Genomic DNA, 20,779 nt, shown 5'->3' with positions numbered 1-20,779 from the left:
AAGCTTTGTAAATACTTGGAGCAGGCTTTGGTTAGCTTCAAATGTCTCATACTTTTGTCATTTTCTAAGACATATTAGATCCAATTCCCGGCCAGTTCTTACTATTCATCTGCTCCTTGCTTTAATTTTGCATTTGTTTGGCTGCCCTCTCAATTTTGACCTCAGTTTGCATTTCGAAAGGTGTTTTCCAAATGTTTCACCAACTAGATTCTGAGAGCATCTGGGTATTCCTGGTTATATTCTCGGGAGTCTAAGTACTCAAGTTTATGAAGCTTCTTCAATTAATTACTACTGCAAAAGTTTTATTTTTATAATGTTTTGAGTTATAAAACAGTAGATACGGAAGACTACCATACTTTGACTTTGGGACCAATGTTTCTCAAAGAGATATGCAGAGTAATCTTTGGGGTGGGCATGATTTCTCAAGTTTCAGAAATCTCATATTGATATAGAGCTTTTATTTTCCATGGATTCAACCTGCCATTCCCTTTTCTGACTCCTATCCCCACATACTTGGTTTTACAGTGGGTAATGTCAGTAAGAAGAGTCCCAAGGTAAGTGGTGTTGGAGCATCCGTGAGATTTAGTGGTATCTGCAGTCAGAGCTTCATGATTCTTAGGTTGTGCAGGTCGTAACAGAGCAGTGGGACTTCCTTGCAGAACATCATGAAAATAGACCAAACACGGATATGAAATTCGATGCAGTTGTAAACTATTATTATATATTATCTAGAATAGAACAAATATAGTAGATAGCAATGTTTTAAAAAATTAAACATAAAAAACAAATCAAGAAAAATTAACTACTAATGTATTGATTTTACAGTCATGAAAAGACTAGCACACCTGTGGGGGTGGACCCCCAGCCCTCATACCAGTGGAGATTGAGCTCATTTTTTTTTCCTTATTTATTTTTAGAGAAGGGAAGGGAGGGAAAGAGGGAAAGAAACATCAATGTGTGAGACATACATCAACTGGTCGCCAACGCCCCCAACAGGGGACCTGGCCCACAGCCCAGGCATGTGCCCTCACTGGGGATCTAACCAGCAACCTTTCAGTTCCGGGCTGTCACTTAATCCACTGAGCCACACCAGCCAGGGCAAGACTGAGCTCTCACAGTCAGTCGTCTTGGTGCTTCTGAGCAACTGTACTCTAGCTGAAAAAGCCTAAGTGTCTGACCCCTGTCTGGGACAACATTCTGTTAGATCTTTCGGTTGTTGAGCAGATTTACCCTTCTTAGCAGAGTCACACTCTGGCTATTTGACACTTCTCTATGATGAATATCATGGTTTTGGAGTTCTAGCTCCAACATTAGTTACGGGGTGATTTCTGGCAAGTTACTTAACGTTCCTGAGCTTCAGTTTTTGCTTTTACAAAATGGGAATAACTACAGAGGGCTATTCGGAGGATTAACTAAGTGGCTATATTACCGTGGGCAAATTAGTTAACACCTCTGCTGCCTCAATTTCCACACCTACAAAACTGGGTTTTCTGACCTATCTAAAAAGGCTCTTGTGAAGATTAATTAAGTGAATACATGTAAGCTGCTTACAATGGAAATAGTCTAACACTGGGCTAAAAAAATGTGGCCTACCATTACTGCGAACCTTGGAGGTTGTTAATGAGTGTAAAATGAGATGACATACAGATGATGTATGTGTACACAAGGGACAGAGGTGCAGATGATTGGTTAGGCTGGGCCCTGACCAAAAAGACCCTAGTACTGAGAAAATACCTTTATCCGATAGTCAACAGTGGTGAGTGTGTCCGTAAGGGCCAAGTAGGAGGCTAATGATACGGTTTTAACAAGATCTCTTTGGAAACAGAATGGAGAAGATACTGGAAGATAAATGGAGGATAGGGAAGAGGAAAAAATAGCAAGCTCACCACTCTATAGTTAGGAAAAGTTTTTTCCATTTAATACTAGACTTTCAAGGATTGAGATGCAAGCTTTTTATGCAATTACATCCAATGTTAAAATTGGTAATACATAATTTACAAAGATTAACATCAAAACAATCATCTATTTAGATATGCTTTTGTAAAAAGGAAATATATTAGCAGCATTTATATTTTCCGCAATCACACAGCCTACAGACATGCAGACTAACTGTATCTATTTGCAGTGATGTAGTGCTTTGCCCCGCATTTCAAACACCAAAACCCACCTGGCAGCTAGGGGGTTCTTTTAATTTCGTTATTATAAAATAACCGAAAAATAAAAAAGGCATTAATTTCTACACCAGTAAGAAAAAACAAGTTTTTTGCACTTACCTAACATTTGATTGTCTAAAAAACATTTCAGTTTTTAGTCTTTCAACAAAAGAAAGATAAAATGACAGAGCGTAGTGTCTTTTGCTTCTGTTCACGCATTTTACAAAGTTTTTTTCTTTTTACTTTTTGTCTTTTTTAAAATTTTAGTGTTTAACACTATTAAAAGAAATATTGAATTTTAAACTCTTTCTTGTCACTTTCCTGCTTTTGACTAAAAGGAGACTCCCAAAGTGCCCCGTCCCCACCTCCCTCCCACCCAGCTCCCTGAAATGAAAACCAAAAGAAACCACTCCAATGGGCTTGGACATGCGATTTCCCAGCTCCACACGTGAGTATCTTATACCCAGGCCTCTTAGTAATGTACAGTGCTTCTCTACGGTAAGAAAATACTCCAAACTATTTTCTTAATTCTCTTTTTTCTTTAATAAAATATTTATTCTGCTTTTTCTCTGCTCAAGGGGATCTTTGACATCCCCTGTCTCTTTTGTCTTTTCCTCAAGATTGACACAGAAAGGAGAAAAAGGAAAAAAGATTTAATGGAATGGAAGGTGGTCAATGTTCTACCTAAACAAGTCAGAGTGTCGTCATCATAAGGTAAAATGTACAATCAGGACAGCGTTGGTCCAGTATTAGAAAAAAGTAATGGGGACTCGTTTACTATTGTATTGCTTGCTAATCACGCAGCAGATGTGTATATATACACACACGCACACACACACACATATATATATACACACACACAACTTGGCACATTTAAAAACCATCTTTTCTCTTATAAGAACATCTAAAACGTATATGCATATGTATGTCTGAGAAGACAACAAAGCAAAGCTTTTTAAATTTTATTTTTAAAGAGACAGTATTGTCTGATAACTTCTGGCCAAGAGAATGGGAAGGAAGGAAACACCCTGGATACCCCTCCTGATGATCAGGAGGGTAGAGGAAAGACGGAACTAGGGGTGGGGAGAATACACTGTCTCTTTAAGAGATGGACATTAAAAACTGTACAATTAAGAAAACAAAAGTAGTGTTTTCAATTGATAATCTACACTTACAACAAATACTCTGATAGGTGAATACTGTTCAACAGTTCATGTAGTGACTTTTGTTTGGTGGGGCTTAGAGTTCACTTTTATGTAGCTTTTAAAATGATTTTATTTTGAAATGAATTTCCATTCGCACAGCACAGCAGACACACACAAACCACAGCGCATAAACCGTACATGTGCTGGGGTGGGGAGCCTGGCCTTCTCATTAGAAAAAAATACTTTCGGCAGGTTATAAAGGTTAAAACAAAGTTAATTATAGTAAGTACTGTGCCCTCCGACCCCATGGGGGCCTTCCCTATTCCATGAATCCATTTGGGGGAGTAGAAGTAGGGAGAGGGGCAGCAGTTACAAGTGCTTTGAGTTATCAACTCATGTTTAACTTTGACCTGGTTGGGCAAGAAGGGAGAGAGACACTTTCCTAATTAGGGATCTGGAAAGAGGCCCCAGCTACTGTTTCTGTTTTAGGTCTCTGGGATAGCTTTTAGAGCCCATAGAAAACAGATGGGGTAGGCATGGGTGGGGTTCCTGGCCCTATACCTTTGGATTTTGAGTCACACCTGGGTATAGGAAGCAGCTCCTCAGCAGTGCCTGTGGGGTCAGAGGATGACAGAAAACCCAAGCTGGGGGAGGGGCAAGTGCTGTAAAGTACCAAAAGGTTTTGGTCATCTTTAATGTGCTCTATCCTCCTCCCTACATTATTCTTAACCTTCTAGATAAAGCAATGGAGAGGAAAACAAGTTAAATTGAACTGGTTAGACAGATCCCCTTCCTCTTCCTCTCCACTAGCTCCAAGGTTTATTAAGTACCTAATGTTAACGACATGGCCCCATTCCCCTTGCTGGATGGACCCTTCCCACCCCTGTCTACACTCAGAGAACAGGAGGCAGGACTGTTGGCTCCACTGGATCCGAGATGCTTGAGGTTGTCATTCTTTGAGGTTCACTTCCGAAAGCTGTTTTCTGGGATAAACAGAGTACGCCTTCGCAGTTTCCTTCCTGATCCTTCCTCCAGCAAGTAGGTCACATCGATGGCTGAAAACAGAACCAAGGAGGTTGATCAAACACCACCAGCCTACTCCTTATTTCAGATTTGAGCTCTAAAAAGATCAAAGGAGTTCAATGATTCCTTTTCTGACCTATAAGCAATTTAGGCCTTCCTCCAGCCCTAGATTAAAAGAAAAAAAAAACAAAATAAAAAACAAAACAGACTTCCTGCCAAGATGGACGTGTATGTAGATATACTGTGCCTCCTCGCACAATCAAAAGAAGGATGACAACAAATTTAAAAATAAAAAACAATCAGAACTGACAGAAAATTGAACTGTATGAAACTCTGACAACCAAGGGGTTAAAGAATAAACATTCATCCAGACCAGTAGGAAGGGCAGAGACGAGCAGCTGGGCTGAGAGGACTCAACAGGCAGAGAGGACAAGCAGCAAGGTAGCAGCTGGCGGACCTGGCAAGGCGGTGGCTGGCAGGGTGGGCAGTCCCACATTCATGTGCAGATAAACCGGAAGGAACAACTGGGGACACAGACCACGCAACCCAGGGTTCCAGCGCAAGGAAATAAAACCTCAAAGCCTCTGACTGAAAACACTGTGGGGCTTGAGGTGGCAATGGGAGGAACTCGCAGCCTCACAGTAGAGTTCATTGGAGAGACCCACAGGGTCCTAGAATGTATACAAACCCACCCACCTGGGAATCAGTGCCAGAAGGGCCCAATTTGCTTGTGGGTAGTGGCAGAAGTGACTGAAAGCTGGCAGACAGCTGACCAAGTGGCATTGTTCCCTCTTGGACCCCTTCCCCACATACTGCATCACAACACAGTGACAGGGGTTGCCCCGCCCTGGTGAACACCTAAAGCTCTGCCCCTTACTATGTAACAGGCACACTAAGACAAAAAAAAAGAGGCCCAAATAAAAGAACAGATCAAAGCTCCAGAAAAAATACAATTAAGCGATGAAGAGATAGCCAGTCTATCAGATGCACAGTTCAAAACACTGGTAATCAGGATGCTCACAGAATTGGTTGAATTTGGTCGCAAATTAGAGGAAAAAATAAAGGCTATGCTAGGTGAAATAAAGGAAAATGTACAGGGAACTAACAGTGATGGGATGGAAACTGGGACTCAAATCAACAGTGTGGACCAGAAGGAAGAAATAAACATTCAACCAGAACAGAATGAAGAAACAAGAATTCAAAAAAATGAGGAGAGGCTTAGGAACCTCCAGGACATCTTTAAACGTTCAAACATCCAAATCATAGGGGTGCCAGAAGGAGAGGAAGAGCAGGAAGTTGAAAACTTATTTGAATAAATAATGAAGGAGAACTTCCCCAATCTGGCAAAGGAAACAGACTTCCAGAAAGGCCAGGAAGCTGAGACAGTCCCAAAGAAGCTGGACCCAAGGAGGAACATCGTAATTACATTAGCCAAGATTAAAAAAGGAGAGAATCTTAAAAGCAGCAAGAGAAAAGGAGACAAGTCACCTACAAAGGAGTGCCCATAAGACTGTCTACTGATTTCTCAAGAGAAACCTTGCAGACAAGAAGGGGCTGGAAAGAAGTATTCAAAGTCATGAAAGGCAAGGACCTACATCCAAGATTACTGTATCCAGCAAAGCTGTCATTTAGAATGGAAGGGCAGATAAAATGCTTCCCAGATAAGGTCAAGTTGAAGGAGTTCATCATTGCCAAGCCTTTGTTATATGAAATGTTAAAGGGGTTTACCTAAGGAAAAGATCAAAAATATAAACAGTAAAATGACAACCTCACAGTTATTAACCACCGAACCGAAAAAAACAACAAACTAAGCAAGCAACTAGAACAGGAACAGAATCACAGAAATGGAGATCACACAGAGAGTTATCAGCGGGAAGGGGTCAGGGGAGAGGGGTAAAAGGTACAGGGAATAAAGCATAAACGGTAGGTACAAGACAGACGGGGAGGTTAAGAATAGTATAGGAATTGGGGAAGCCAAACAACTTATATGTACGACCCATGGACATGAACTAATGGGGGGGAATGTGGGTGGGAGGGGATGTGCAGGTCAGAGGGGAATAAAGGGGGGGAGAACTGGACAACTGTAATAGCATGATCAATAAAATATATTAAAAAAAACCAAACCAAACAAAACAAAGCCAAACAAAAAAACCAAAACTTGTTCTCTAGGGAGGAGATCCTCTCACCTCTCACAGTTTCTTTCCCAAGATATAACTAAAAGCAGGTCCATAAAAGAACTATACCCGTTTTTAGGATACTTTCCATTCTGGACAAGTAATTAGAAGTTGTTCTTTCTCATTTCCTCTCCCCTCATTCTCTGTGTATTTTAAACACTAGATATTAGCCTGATTCTTACCATTTTTTCCTGGGATTTTGTCAAGGAGATTGAGCAATATCTGGTTGAGTCGTTCCCGCTGGTTATGCCGTCGTTCCTCAGGGGTACAGGCTGACTGGGCTTCTTGACTACTCTCTTCTGTTTTTTTTTCAGCCTCACTGGCTTCAGCAGTGGGCCCCTCCTGTTCTGGCTCCTCCAGGCTTGGCATCTCATTGGCTGCTTGCTCTTGACTGGCCAGAACCTCTTCGATTAAGGGCAGAGCATCGTCCTCCTGGCCCAAGTCTTTTAGGGGTGCCTTGGAGCGCTCAGACTTCCAGGACGACCTGCCAAAGGATATGTAAGCTTAGAGTAAGCCTGAGAAGGACACTAGAGGATGGAAGGGGCACGAAGGGAAGACACTTCAGCATGGCTTGAGACCCTGAAGCCTAGCTGTTAGAGCCTTGGCTTAAGAGGTAAGAAACTTGCCTCTGGTCTTCCCTTTATTATTATTTGAACAAACCACTCACTACTTTTTTCTGAAATTTAATTTCGATTTGTAAAATTCAATTTTTCTTCTTTCTTGCAGGAATCCAACAAACCCATAAAATGTTATCAGAGCCAATAAAATTGCTTAGCTAGTTCTAACTGACTGCTTCACGTGTACAAAGAAGTGTGATGCAACTTTGTAATACTATCAGTCCAACTACAATAAGTTACAATTACACTATTGTAATTTCAGTGAAGTTTTTACTTTTTCTAAATCTCTTTTTACATCTATTATCCGGTATCTTTTCCCCTTATGGTAAACTACTGATGATGTAGGTAAACCAGTGTACCGTCGTTCAGCAGAAAAACTAAAGAAGAGCCTTCAGCGCCCCTTCTCCAAAAATACCCATTATGTACAAAACAAACATAAATAAAAACTACCAACTCAAACTGCTCAGCTAAAACCATTTCTAGCTTATGTTTATTCCTTGACAAAGGTCCCAAGAGCTGATATACCTTGGGGTAATGGGTAAAGCTCGCAGAAACCTAAAAACAAAACTTTTCTGAATTGGTCTAGACTTCTGTTCCAAACCCTGTTCTTCTTTATTGGCAATCCTTGCAAAATCTCTTTCCCTGCCCTTATTCCTGGCACTACATCAGACTACTCTGTCAGAGAATCCCCAATCCTAGGGATGGGTCTGAGTGGGTAGGTGGTTGTTCTTGCTCCATTCAAACTGTTGGTGAGCCCCTTAGGCTCTTCACATCCCTGCTGGACTCACCGCCCTCCGTTCCTCTTGTAGTTGTCTGGAACATAATGAGGCTGCAGAGGAGAAAAGGAAGCAGTAAGTGTACAGTAGAAGCTGGCCAAGCTGGATCATATGATCTGGGGCCAACTCAGGATAGGGAGATGGGGAGGTAAAGGAAGAAAAAAATAGGGGCTAATGCCCTTATAAGCTGGTAACCATATTTTAAAGTAGTAAGTTCAGTACTTTTATTAATCTGCAGGCCATAGTGGTTTTTAGTATTTATAAGCCTAGGCCAGTAAAAGGATAGGCTCACAATCCTTTTGTCCCATCCCAACTTTTAAGTAGTTAAGCTTGGGGTTTCAAGCTCATCAGTGACCTGTTGACTGAGCAAGCAAGACCAGAGAAGTCTAGGGAGGGGAAGGGCTTGGTGGTGGGTAGAAAGAATATAGAATAAATACTATTTAGAGAAGTCTGAAAATAATAATAGGAAAATAAGGACATAAAGGTGTGCTTTCTGGTTAGACTATTTCTAAGCATTCCAGTTTGATAGCTATGAATTTTGACAGGCCCACAGAGAAGAAGACACTAGGATGAGGAGAGCTTAGTCCAGGGTTACATTATAGCAAAGAGATGGATGGGTGACCAAATACTTTACGGAATGATGAAGGGCACAAAATAATCAGAGGAGTAGGTTCACAACAATTTGAAAGAAAAAATACACATAGGAAAAAGGCTGATAAAAATATTAACAGTGGTTTGGGTAGAGGGATGATACAGTTACGTGCCACATAATGATGGGAAATGTGTGGTCAGGCGATTTTGTTTTTGTGTGAATGTTATAGAGTACTCGTACACAAACCTAGATGGTATCGCCTATTACACACCTAGGCTATACGGTACAGCCTACTGCTCCTCCACAGCACGTTACTGTACCAAATACTGCAGGCATCTGTAACACATGGTAAGTATGTGTATCTAAGCACAGAAAAGGTACAGTAAAAACACAGTATAAAAGGAAAAAAAAAAGGGCCCTGGCCGGTGTGGTTCAGTGGATTGAGCACAGGCCTGTGAACCAAAGAGCTGCTGGTTTGATTCCCGGTCAGGGCACATGCCTGGGTTGCAGGTGAGGTCCCCTGCAAGGGGCATGTGAGAGGCAAACACATTGATATTTCTCTCCCTCTCTTTCTTCCTTCCCCTCTCTAAAAATAAATAAAATCTTAATTTTTTTTTAAAAGATAAAAATAATGGCGCACCTGTATAAGACACTTACCATGAATGGAACTTGCAAGACTGGAAATTGCTCTGGGTGAGTCAGTGAGTGAGTGGTGAGTAAATGTGAAGGCCTAGGACATTAGTATAAAGTACTGTAGACTTTATAACACTACACTTAGGCTATACCAAGCTTATGAAACAACACAAAATTAAATCGAGCACAAGAGAAAATGATGCAATTAAGAAATGCAGTAAACCTGAGACTTGTGCGTTTGTTGCTGCTTTAACCCAGCATACTGTTTACAGCAATTTGCTTTTTTTTAATAAGCAGAAATACACTTTAAAATAACAATGAAAAGTATAGCAAATATATAATAAAGTAATAGTCATTTATTATCATTATCAAAAATTATGCACTATACACAATTGTACCTGCTATACTTTTATGCAAGTAGCAGCGCGGCAGGTCTCTCCATACCAGCATCCCCACAGACGTGTGAGTAATGGCACTGCGCTAAGCGTTACAGAGTTACTAGGTGACAGGAGTTTTTCAGCTCCTTTATAACTTTATGGGACCACCAGAGTTATGCAGTGCATGACTGGATACAATTTTCTTCTTAATGCTTTGTACTTTTAAAATTTTATATACTGATGTCTTCTATTTTAAACCCAGTGACAAACAGAAAAAGCACTGAACTATTTTCGCCAAAGGTTTCTCAGGGTTCTAGATTCTACTTGCTTTTTAAAATTATGGGCGCGAAGAACAAAACAAAAAACTGTAGTATGGGGCTCAAGGGCAACGATTTTAAAGAGGTGAGAGAGAAAAAGGATGAAAACTTGACTAAAGTGTAACCAGGAAATCAGAAATTTCCTGAGACCTAGCTCATGCCAGGAAATGCAGAATAAATGTATTTATGCCAACATCCCAGATAGAGATGGAGATTTCCAGAGTTTGGGAGGGAAACAGGATGATGAAGCAGAGAAGCACTTGAGAATTCTAACTCTGTGAATTCCACGCATGAACTAGACAGTCCTGACGTGTACAGTTAGGGTAGAAAGGAGACTTACCGAGAAATCTCTTTTGGGAGTGAGCTTCTTGGGGAAGTGATCAAAGGCATAGGGTTTGGTGCAGACAGGATAGCGGTTCCGGTGGATCTTGTAAAACAGGTGTGCTGACTTGTCAAGCCGATAATCACAGATGTACACATCTTGCTCCTTCACTCCTTTGGGTCTCCCTATGGGTCCAAACACTGTTACATAACCCTCCAATTTTCCCTTCTTTCCCCTAGCTGGCCAGATATTACCACACACCACTGGGAGAGCAGTTAGACACTTTAAGAGGGAAACACTGTAACTATTACTAAGCATTTGGTGACTGCGGAAGAAAAGAGAATTCTTAGATACAAGCAACAAAAAAGAAAAAAGGGTGTCTAGGAGTTGAAGGGCATACTATAGGATGGAAAGAATCCAGAAATGGTTATTTGACTGCTGCAGGGATTTTTGAGGGAAAACAGCAGAATATGGGGAAGTTATGAAAAAAGAAGGGCAGTATAAATAAGGAAAGCAAATAAGGAAAGCTCATTTGGAAATGAACACTTTATAACTGGGGGAACAGAAACGTCGTTGGTATCATAAACCTCCAAGCAGTGAAGTTTCTGAATAGGACATATTCTTTCGGACCCATTTGCTATGACACTAAGAGAGCTAGGTAACTACACTCTGCAGCACCTCGCATACGCTGAACTTTTTTACTGTGAGCCATAAACTGGGCTAAGTGCTTTTGTAGATTATTTCAATTAATCTTTACAAAACCCTCTAAAATAGAAACTAATCCCCATTTTAATTTAATCTCTATTGTATTTTTCCCCCCTTATCATAGACCCCTTATACCTCCCCCTACCCCAGTAATCCCCATTTACAATAGGTAAAGTGCCTATGTATCCAAGGATACATGGGTAAAAAGTGGTGGAACGGGAATTATGAAATTAGCGTACATTGTTAACCATGAAGCTTATAAAACTTTTGTGCTTTTCTTTTGTTTATTTAATGTATAGAGTTGATGATGGCCTTAAGAATTTTGGAATGGGTGGTGAAGGAATATTATTTTCTCACAAACACTAAGGGAGTGCCAACTATACACTATTACAAACCAAAAAAAAAAGAGAGAAAAAGAATTCACATTATTGAGTACCAAGCACTTGGAAAAAGAATGAAGAAAATAGCCCTGGCTGGTGTGGCTCAGCGGGTTGAGCACTGGCCTGCAAACCAAAGGGTCACTGGTTCCCAGTCAGGGCACATGCCTGGGTTGTGGGCCACGTCCCTGGTTGGGGGTACGCAAGAGGCAACCACACATTGATGTTTCTCATTTCTCTCCCTCCCTTCCCCTTTCTCTAAAGATAAATAAAATCTTAAAAAAAAAAAAAAAGGAAAGAAAGACATAACATAGTATAGCTCTCTAACTCTGGACAATCTTTTATCAGACATAAATAGTAAGAATGGAGTGGGCAACTACAGTTCAATGATTAGGGGATAGGTCATTTCTTAAGTAGCCCAGATCATATTACCTTTACAATATGTATAAAGGTCCAATACACAGCAGGTTCCCACTACTGCCTCCAAGGGAATGATCTCATAGAGTGGCACCCGAAATAGTTCATTGTGATAGAACCGACGTGATGGAGAATGGTGAGTTTCATGGGGACGGAAATAATGGTGGCCAAAGGCAAACCGTTCCTCTCTAAAAAAAGAAAAGAGAAGGGAGAGGTTTGTTGGTTAGTAAGATCCTAGTGAATATTAAGCTGTGTGCGGGTAGGGCACAACTGGAAGGAAGAGATAGGATTCAACACGTACTTTTCATTCTTCCAAAGCTTCTCAATGCGGAAGATGTCAAGTTTATCTCTGTTAATGTGAGATAACAGTCGATAGGACTGACGGACTGGGTGGCCATCAGGGGTGCGTCGACTATCCCTCATTAGATATACACAGTCACCTAGGAAGGCAGAGAACATAAGAGAAGGTTAAAATGATTCCTGCATGAATTCTTTTGTTAAAAAGTTTTTTTTATTTATTGATTTTAGAGAGAGAGAGGAAAGGAGAGAGAAACATTGGTTTGTTGTTCCACTTACTTACACATCCATTGGTTGATTCTTATATGTGTCCTGACCAGGGATTGAACCCACAACCTTGGGGTATTGGGATGACACTAACCAAATGAACTCCCTGGCCAGGTCCGATTCCTACATGAATTCTGCTAGATACCCTTGGTCTGACCCAAGGTCTACATAGAAAGAACTTAAAATCTGAAACAATATATTCAACCAGCAGTCTAATGGTAATAATAAACTCTAGACAATGAGAGTGACATGATTGAGGTCTTCCATCTTTTAGAATCCTCTATGTCCTTCCTAGTCTTAAAATTAGCTAACATCCCATTCTCTCCATATTAGTTTTATTTGGTAAAGGGAAAATGTATGTAAGCCTAAGGACTGAAGGATATAAAAATCTTAATTTTATTGCTACTGAAGGTCATATGGAGTCAATGACTATTATGCAGACAGCAGACACCTCCTACTATGCAGAAAGGTCAGCTTTGACAAGCAGGGCCAGCTCCTGTGTACGCACCTTGACGAAGCAGCAAGTCATCTCGGAGCAAACAGATGAAGTAGACACAGCCAGGTTGGGCATAATGGGGCCGAGGGATCATGGGTACCTCCTGAGAAGAGCAGAATGCCAATGGATGAGGGCTGGGACTACTATATCCAGCCTGCTGCTGATCTCTATTCAAGAGGAAGAGAACTAAAACCAGGAATTACCAACCAATTAAGACTTAACTGTTTTAGTCATTTTGATATAGATACATAACAAAATATGAAAGCAAGTGGAGTTGTTAAACCTGGGAAAATAAAGGTAGAGGACAAAACGAACAGGCTAAGTACCCCAAATTATATGCTATGAAGTACTGATTGTACAGTTGTTTTGTGCCATCTAGAAGGCATCTGAAAATGTATAAATGGGAACTTGGTCACAATTCGGGGAGCTACTAGCATTTAGTGCCCACAGGCAAGGGAGCCAAGTATTCTGCAATGCATCCCTCATGACAAAGAGCTGTTCACACAAAATGACATTAGCACCACTGTTCAAAAATAATGCCTAAATACCTCTTTTTTATAGAGGTGACTTTCCCAGTATCACACACATAGTGTAGCCAAGACAAAAAAGCCACTTAATACCTTGGGCAAGTTACCCAATCCATAGTCTCTTCTGGAGTGTGGGACTACGGTTAACTTTGTTGACTCTGAGTCCAGTGATTTACAGTACTCAGGTTCTGGACTGTACAAGCAACTTCTTTTATAAATAGTTGATAGTGTTTATCAAAACCATAGTTTTATATAGTATTATTCCTTCCGTAAGTTTCTAGGTATTTTATTTCCCTTTGATCACACTCCTAAGAAGAGAAAGGGCAGAATTATTACCCTCAATGTGAAGTGTAAGAAGCTGATGCCCAGAGAGGTTGGAGTGACTTATCAAAGGCAATGCTGTACACCAGGAACAGGGCAGACAAGACATCATGCACTACATCTCCTATTTTTAGATCAGAGTATTATCAGAGGACAGCTTACTCTGTCCATGGGCCTTGGGTCACACTGCTCACAAAGGTAGTGCTCCACATCTGAGTTCACTCCCATACAGTCACAGTGCTGCCACACCTGTAGGGAAAAAAGTGCAGTGCGGGGACAGGGGGGAAGTCTTAGACTTACTGAGAAGTCCTGGGGACTAAGAAAAAAAAATGAACAACAAGAGAGGGTAAAATAAAACAGGAATTAACTAAGAGATAAGTGGGCATGTGAAAAATTGGATAAAATAGGGGCAAAAAGAAGAAAGCCTTGTCTGAACACAAGTATACGGACTAGTTCACAATACAGATCTGGGCAACTAAAATAGGAAGATGGCTAGAAATGGGAAAAATGAATGAATACAGCACCAAGTATATTACTTAATAAATAATAAACATCAATGATATAGTTACTGTGAAAGGCTTTAACAATTACAAAATATTTTTACTTATCTTTATCTAATTATATTTCCCAACAATCTTATGTGTTACTCATAGCTCCACTTTCCACAGAAGATTACAAGTTTAGATATATCAAATGTAGATACTAGGGCTTAAATTGAGGCCTTGACTCCTTTGTCAGGAGCTCTACAGACTACAATCCATCTGTATTGACGCTATAAAGAGTGTAGTACCTCTTCAAGGTAAGGCACTATCCTAAATACTATTGTTCTTCTTGATGCAGATGGGAAGTGGGCAGAAAGAAGGCTAAATGTAAGAGACAGATATAAAAAAAGAAGAAAAACAATATGGTGGACAGTGAGGGATAATAGAAACCAAGGCAAAAAGTTAAAGTTTATAAAAAAGCCTGTCACACCAAGCCAAAAGAGACAGGGGCTACTTCTTTGAATGTGGTCACCATGTTCATCAGGACTATGTTTCTGCTTCACCTCCTGACCCTCACCATGCACTTGTCACACTGGATCATGAGGCCTTCGTCTTTATAGAGGCCACAGATACAGCGGATAACGTCATCATCCTTCTCGTGCCCATTCTCCTTCTCAGAGACTGAGGTCTCACTGCTGTCCGCCTCACTTGCTGTCTCTCCCACAATCTCATCAATCTGGGCTGATGCCTCATGCCGGGCGTTATAATAGGCCTTTCGCAGGCGGCAAACATCTCTTCCAATTGGGGATTTACGCCCGTAGTATTTCTGGAGAAAGCAGAAGAAAGAAATCATGTTTGGTCTTCTCAATATGGCTTAGAAATACACCTGAAGAGGTAGCAGGATTTTCTTTATCCTCCCATTTTGATTAACAGGTGTTCAATACCATCAAGCATAGTGCCAGGCATCTGAAAACAACTTAAACTGAACTAAAATGAATTAACATTAGAATCTGCATGGTAATTTTTCCATATCCTTTATTGCTCTGCCATTCAACTCCTTTCACACGTCTTACTGTCCACTTGATAAAATACACAGTGACCATGAAATATGAATTAATGTCATTAAGAATAATGCTGTGGAGAGCTCTTCATTTACTTTTGTGTCGCAGATAGTAGGGACAGAGCTAAAAGCTTTAAATATATATATGAAAGCTGGGTTTCAGTAAAAAGCATGTTATCATTCAAGATTGCTCTAATTCTTCTCCCACATCTGTTTTTCTCTCATTTCTTGTCTTCACCATCAATTCTTCCTTCAGCTAGTAGCCTCTTTTATCCTTCAAACATCTCTTCAAGGCATTTCAAAAGTCACTGAATAGTTTCCTCTCTTCTATGCACCATACGATATTCCATCCGCTCCTTTAAATCAGTTCAAAACTACCTCCTAATAAACTTCACCTATTCTACAACCTATTCATGCAACACCCCTAAATTCCATTGTTAAGATATATTTATAATTATTTATAATACTTCTGTGTATTTCACATAAAATTACTGTCGTAAGGAAAGAAATTATAGATATGATTTAAATGTAGTAAAATGTCTGTATGGTGTAAATATAAAGATTCAATACTTAAATTAGGTTATTAGAAAAATTGCTTTTTGGGGGAGTATGATTTAACCTATTTTAGTCATATAAATGTCTTTATTATACAAGATTCTATAATATTTAGTACTCTGTAATACTTATCCTAAGGTTAAGCAAAAAAGAAAAAAGAAAACTGTTGCCTTTCTTAACCAGAAATATGAAGTTTGACAAAATAGGGTAAAAATCTTAAAACTCCTAGACTAGTTCTCTTCAGAACAAACTTCTTACATTTGTGTTGGAAGTCAGTGAGACATACCTCAGTGTTCCGAAAGACCTTGAGCATGTCAGCATCAAAAGCCTCCACTGTTTTATAATAACCAATGAGGATCTGCTTCTCTATGGTAGAAAGATCTAGGGGATCAGAGATCTTCTCATAATAATCAGCATTCCTAGAACATAAAGCCAAGGTGTCAATCTGGTACACTCAGTACTCTTCTAAAATTCAAATGATTCCCACATACGTGAACTTACTTTTTCTTTGGGGGGAGGTTCAAAAGTGGTGCTGCCAGTGCTTGTCGGGAAGAATCTGCAGAAGAATGCAAGGTTTAGTAGAAGGACTATATGACACAAGGGAGGCATGTATTAACTGTTAAATGAAAACAGAGAATCCCCAAAATTAAGTTAGAAAAAGAAATCTAAGTTGTTGTATTTTTTTTTTGAAGCCTGGCTATGACAAATGCAAGGAATTTTCAGAAATGTAGCTAAAGGCAGGGATCAGAAAATACTTTCAGGATTATCTGAAATACAAAAGATACACTATATATGCTTGAAATGTAACACAATGTTAGGTGGGTAATAAAAGCTTTCTATGAAGAATGAGAGATGGGGACTTATTTAGGTAGCTGTGCCTCTTAGTGCAAACTTCAGCTCAATAAATCATATTACAGCAAAGATCATCTCATCCAGAAATGTTTTCTACTTCTCCTTAGTATTACTCCGTTGGTTTGGATTCAATTAAATTACAGATAATGAATAATTTAGTACTGTATATATTTTCTGGAATCCTTTTATTATAATAGTTTGTATTATATAAATAGAATTCATGCTGTGGGGCTACTTCTCACTTGCTTTCTAGCAATTTACTATATATAGAGAAAAAGTCTGTTGTTTCTTGCCCAGAATGTAGTAGACATGTAGCTATATCTATGCAGTTTCACCTTAGATCAGATGAAGCTGGTTGAAAATGTAGATTGTGATCTTTTGGGAATGGAAAGGGCATAGTTGTCACAATACTTTACATTTTAGAACAGGTTGGTCCTCCTTTTCTTCTCTATTACCTTAGGTTAACCAAACTGTAAAAAGCTACTAAAATACAAACGGGCCCTGGCCAGGTAGTTCACTTGGTTAGAGTGTTGTATCAATAAGCCAAAGTTGAGGGTTTGATCCCTGGTCAGGGTGCATCTAAGAATCAACCAATGAATGCACAAATAAGTGGAAAACAAATTGATGTTTCTCTCTCTCTCTCTCTCCCCCTGCCTCCCAAAATCAATAATAATAATAAAAATAATAATAATGAAACTGTTAAATGGGAGTTCTAAAATATGAAGAAAAATAAAGAGAAAAAAAATTCCTCAAAATTTCGGGAAAGGAAGAGACGACCAGCTAAAGTTGATAGCAAAAAGCTGCAATTATGTGTTAAAAGCTCTCATATTAAATATCTCCAAATTTCCTGGTCATAAAGAGTCATGTACATATCACCAAATTACCTACCCCAAATTAAAATCTTTCTCCTTCCCCACCCTTAGCCTCAAAACACATCCAAAGATGCATTTTGAAAGAGAAACAGAGCAGGCTAAAGTAATTGAAACTTCAGGTCCTTTTCCTTTTTCATTTTTTTAATTTACTAATTTTAGAGAGAGAAAAGGAGAGGGAGAGAGGGAGCGGGGGGAGAGAGAGACATCAATTTGTTATTCCACTTATTTATGCATTCATTGGTTCAGTTTTGTATGTGCCCTGACTGGGGATTGAACCTGCAACCTTGGCACATCAGGACAACATTCTAACCAACTGAGCTACCTGTCCAAGGTTGGGGTCCTTTTCCTTCATGTATAGATTAAGGCCTGTCAATACTCCAGAATGTTTGCAAAATTATGTATATCCATTCTTTCTAGGGAAAGAACACATAGCTTTTATGATTCTCAAAAATATCTGTCAATTAAAAAAGGTTAAGAACCATTGCTGTCATAGGTGCATTACTTTTTTCTTTTTAAGAATTTTTACTTATTTTTATAGAGAGGGGAAGGGAGGGAGAAAGAGAGGGAGAGAAGCATCAATATGTGGTTGCCTCTTGCACACCCCCTACTGGGGACCTGGCCTGAAACCCAGGCATGTGCCCTGACCAGGAATCGAACCAGCAACCTTTTGCTTCGCAGTCCAATGCTCAATCCACTCAGCCACACCAGCCAGGGCTCATAATACTTTTTTCTTAAATTACTATTTCACTGCCTCATCCAGGAAAATTATATACAAGAGAGAGACCTGCTTATCTCCATGCCATAGCCAAGAAATGTGATTTCTAAATATAGTACATAACTATGGTAAATCTAATTAAAAAAATTGACATATAAGAACTAAGGATTTAAAAACAATAATCCCCAGAGACTCTGACAAAAGGAAGAACTAAGTATACCTCCCTAAATTCCTAATCCTAATGTGTCACTTGTTCTTGGTCTCGAATGTCTTAGGTGAAGGTAAGTGATATGAGTTTTAAAAAAAGCTAAGAATGAATCTGGGGTGGACACGTCACCTTTATAAGAGATGATACCATCACAGATCTCTTTGAAGATCTGGGCTAGGCGGGCTGCTCGAGCCACTTCAATGTTTTCCTCTGCAGCTGCCAACCGTCTCGTTCGAACAGATCGGGCTGTCTGCAGGGCAGAGAACTGGGTCATGAAGACATCTGAAAGAATAAAGTGAAAATCAGCTTTAGGAAAAGAAGAGCTCTATGTGGCTTTCTCTTCCCCAATGGATTCCTGCTTTTTGCTCCATTTTCCTTGAAGTGATTAGTAGATTAATGGTCATGGAGTTCTTTCTCCTTCACTGAAAAATCAGGAAACACTGGAGTTTACCAGAGAGACAAATGCTGCAAGTTAGAGGGACCTTATATTAGTGGCCAAATGCTACAGTTAAGTCTGGGCTTCAAAATGAGTCTGTGTTTGTGTTCTGGCTTCACTACTCACTAGCTGTGTGATCTTGCGCAGGTTACTTAAACTGGCCCTATGTCTCAGTTCCTTAACTATAAAGTGAGAATAGTGGTAATACTTTCCTCATGGAAACTATGCAGATTAAATGAGATAATCTTTTTAATGTGTTTAGCTCAGAGCCTGATATATAATAAAGATGTAGAAAATAATTATTATTATTACCAGAAAATCTGAACTCCCTGAATTATAAATTTAGAGAATTTATGCCAATCAAATCACTGAGAAGACAGAAGATTTTGGGAAAATTTCTAAGTCTATCAAGTTCCCGCTCAGCATATTCTCTCAAACAAAATGCAGATTGCTTGTACTTTTTGAGATAAAATAATAAGAGCATAAACTTTTGAACACTTTATTTGCAGTTAGAAAGAGTATTTGAACATGCCAGTTTTCTGCTTTTAATCTGTTCTGGATAACAAATCTATATCAGAAGTGCCGTTACATTATTCACTCATGAAAGTTAGAAAAAGAAAAATCTGAAAGTCTGTGTATATAATGCTGATCTAAATGTGGGAGGCAAAAAGTCTTCAAATTAACACTGATGTCATTTTCCTCTGCATTTATCATCACTACTTACCCTGTCTGCAAAGTATTTTCCAGTTAAGAAAGGAGACAAAGGATTCACTACCTATGTCATGTATAGTGACTTTCAGGCTGTAGGTTATGGTTGGGACGCTGGTGGAAGGGGGTTTCTTCCTATTCCCCAGAGCAGAAACAAGGAATTTGAAGAGTTGGGAGGGATAGGTGATTGTTGATTGGTGTTTCTATCCTTGTATCTTAAACTTTTTTAAAGCAGATTAAAAGGAATCTTTGAATAGATTCTTTGAAAGTAACTGAAATAATCCCTTTCGAGATAATCTTTTAGAATTAGTAGGAATGTTTCCCAGTTCTTACCAGACTTGATGTTCCCATCATCTCGGCAGATGCCATTCCAGCGGGTATATAACGATGCTGAGTGAATATTATCACTGGTGTGCTTTACTTCCTCCTGTTTCTGCCAAATCTTCTCCCAGTTTCGGACCAAGAATACATGATGCTTTAATACAAAGTTTCTACAAGGAAGGAAGGAAGGAGTTCCCTTATTCACTAATTCAATAAGCACTTATTACCTGTCTGTTCTATGTAAGCCACTGTCAAGATGTTATAAGTGAATAGTTATCACCCTGGCTGCTGTGGCTTAGTTGGCCGGACATCGTTCCACAAAGCAAAAGGTCACCAGTTTGATTTCCCATAAGGGCACATGCCTGGGCTGCGAGTTTGGTTCCTGGTTGTGGTGCTCACGTGTATGAGACCACCGATCGTTATTTCCCTTTCTCTCCCCCTCCCTGTCTCTAAAAATAAACAAATTAAATCTTTTTTTAAAAAAGGATACTTATCAATGAATTCAGCCTTTATAAAGGGAATTATGTATGGGGAAACAGTATTCAGTTTTGCATCTTGATTTTTTTCCATATAACAAAAAACATTTCCCTATATATTTTCCAATATCTGGCAAATGTAACTTAAAAGCTACAAAAAGTTTGGCAACTGAAGCAACCTAACTTGAAGGCAGAACTTTATGGACTATATGTACAAATTCAAGAGGAAGTTGCCCAGATGAAGAACTGGCTCAGGATTAGCTAAAACAAGAAGAAATGAACAGACAGAGATGAAGGCACAGATACTTAAGATATCCACTGGGTAAACTACGTTAGGTACAGTGCCTGCACATGGGTCTATAAACTTAATTATATATACCTTTTAAAAATTTTAATTGTCACCTGATGGTATGTTTATTAGTTTACAGAGAGAGGAAGGGAGAGAGAGAGAGAAAAAGAGAAACGATGTGAAAGAGAAACACTGATCTCTTGCCTCCCATATGTACCTCAACCAGGATCAAACCTGCAACCTAGGTATACACCCTGACTGGGGATTGA

At 39.5% G+C, this 20,779-nt stretch overlaps 1 protein-coding gene across 4 annotated transcripts in view; it reads right to left on the bottom strand.

Annotated features, from left to right (window-relative positions):
- Nucleotides 1-1,893: 1,893 nt before the first annotated feature.
- The window catches only part of ASH1L (ASH1 like histone lysine methyltransferase), a 215,150-nt gene continuing 196,264 nt past the window's right edge, over nucleotides 1,894-20,779 (bottom strand). For all 4 annotated transcript variants that reach the window (XM_053916032.1, XM_053916031.1, XM_024573899.3 and 1 more), the window contains 13 exons: nucleotides 19,758-19,915; nucleotides 18,410-18,562; nucleotides 16,135-16,189; nucleotides 15,920-16,052; nucleotides 14,596-14,844; nucleotides 13,699-13,785; nucleotides 12,701-12,791; nucleotides 11,930-12,068; nucleotides 11,644-11,816; nucleotides 10,148-10,314; nucleotides 7,901-7,941; nucleotides 6,678-6,979; nucleotides 1,894-4,353 (listed from right to left, as the gene is read on the bottom strand). In XM_053916032.1, the coding sequence (XP_053772007.1) occupies nucleotides 4,262-4,353; nucleotides 6,678-6,979; nucleotides 7,901-7,941; nucleotides 10,148-10,314; nucleotides 11,644-11,816; nucleotides 11,930-12,068; nucleotides 12,701-12,791; nucleotides 13,699-13,785; nucleotides 14,596-14,844; nucleotides 15,920-16,052; nucleotides 16,135-16,189; nucleotides 18,410-18,562; nucleotides 19,758-19,915 (1,840 nt within the window). In that variant the 3' untranslated portion in view covers nucleotides 1,894-4,261. The remainder of the gene's footprint in view (nucleotides 4,354-6,677; nucleotides 6,980-7,900; nucleotides 7,942-10,147; nucleotides 10,315-11,643; nucleotides 11,817-11,929; nucleotides 12,069-12,700; nucleotides 12,792-13,698; nucleotides 13,786-14,595; nucleotides 14,845-15,919; nucleotides 16,053-16,134; nucleotides 16,190-18,409; nucleotides 18,563-19,757; nucleotides 19,916-20,779) is intronic.

Source organism: Desmodus rotundus, chromosome 12 (assembly GCF_022682495.2).
Source record: "Desmodus rotundus isolate HL8 chromosome 12, HLdesRot8A.1, whole genome shotgun sequence".
NCBI lineage: Eukaryota > Metazoa > Chordata > Mammalia > Chiroptera > Phyllostomidae > Desmodus > Desmodus rotundus.
This window is presented reverse-complemented; position numbering and strand designations above follow the sequence as displayed.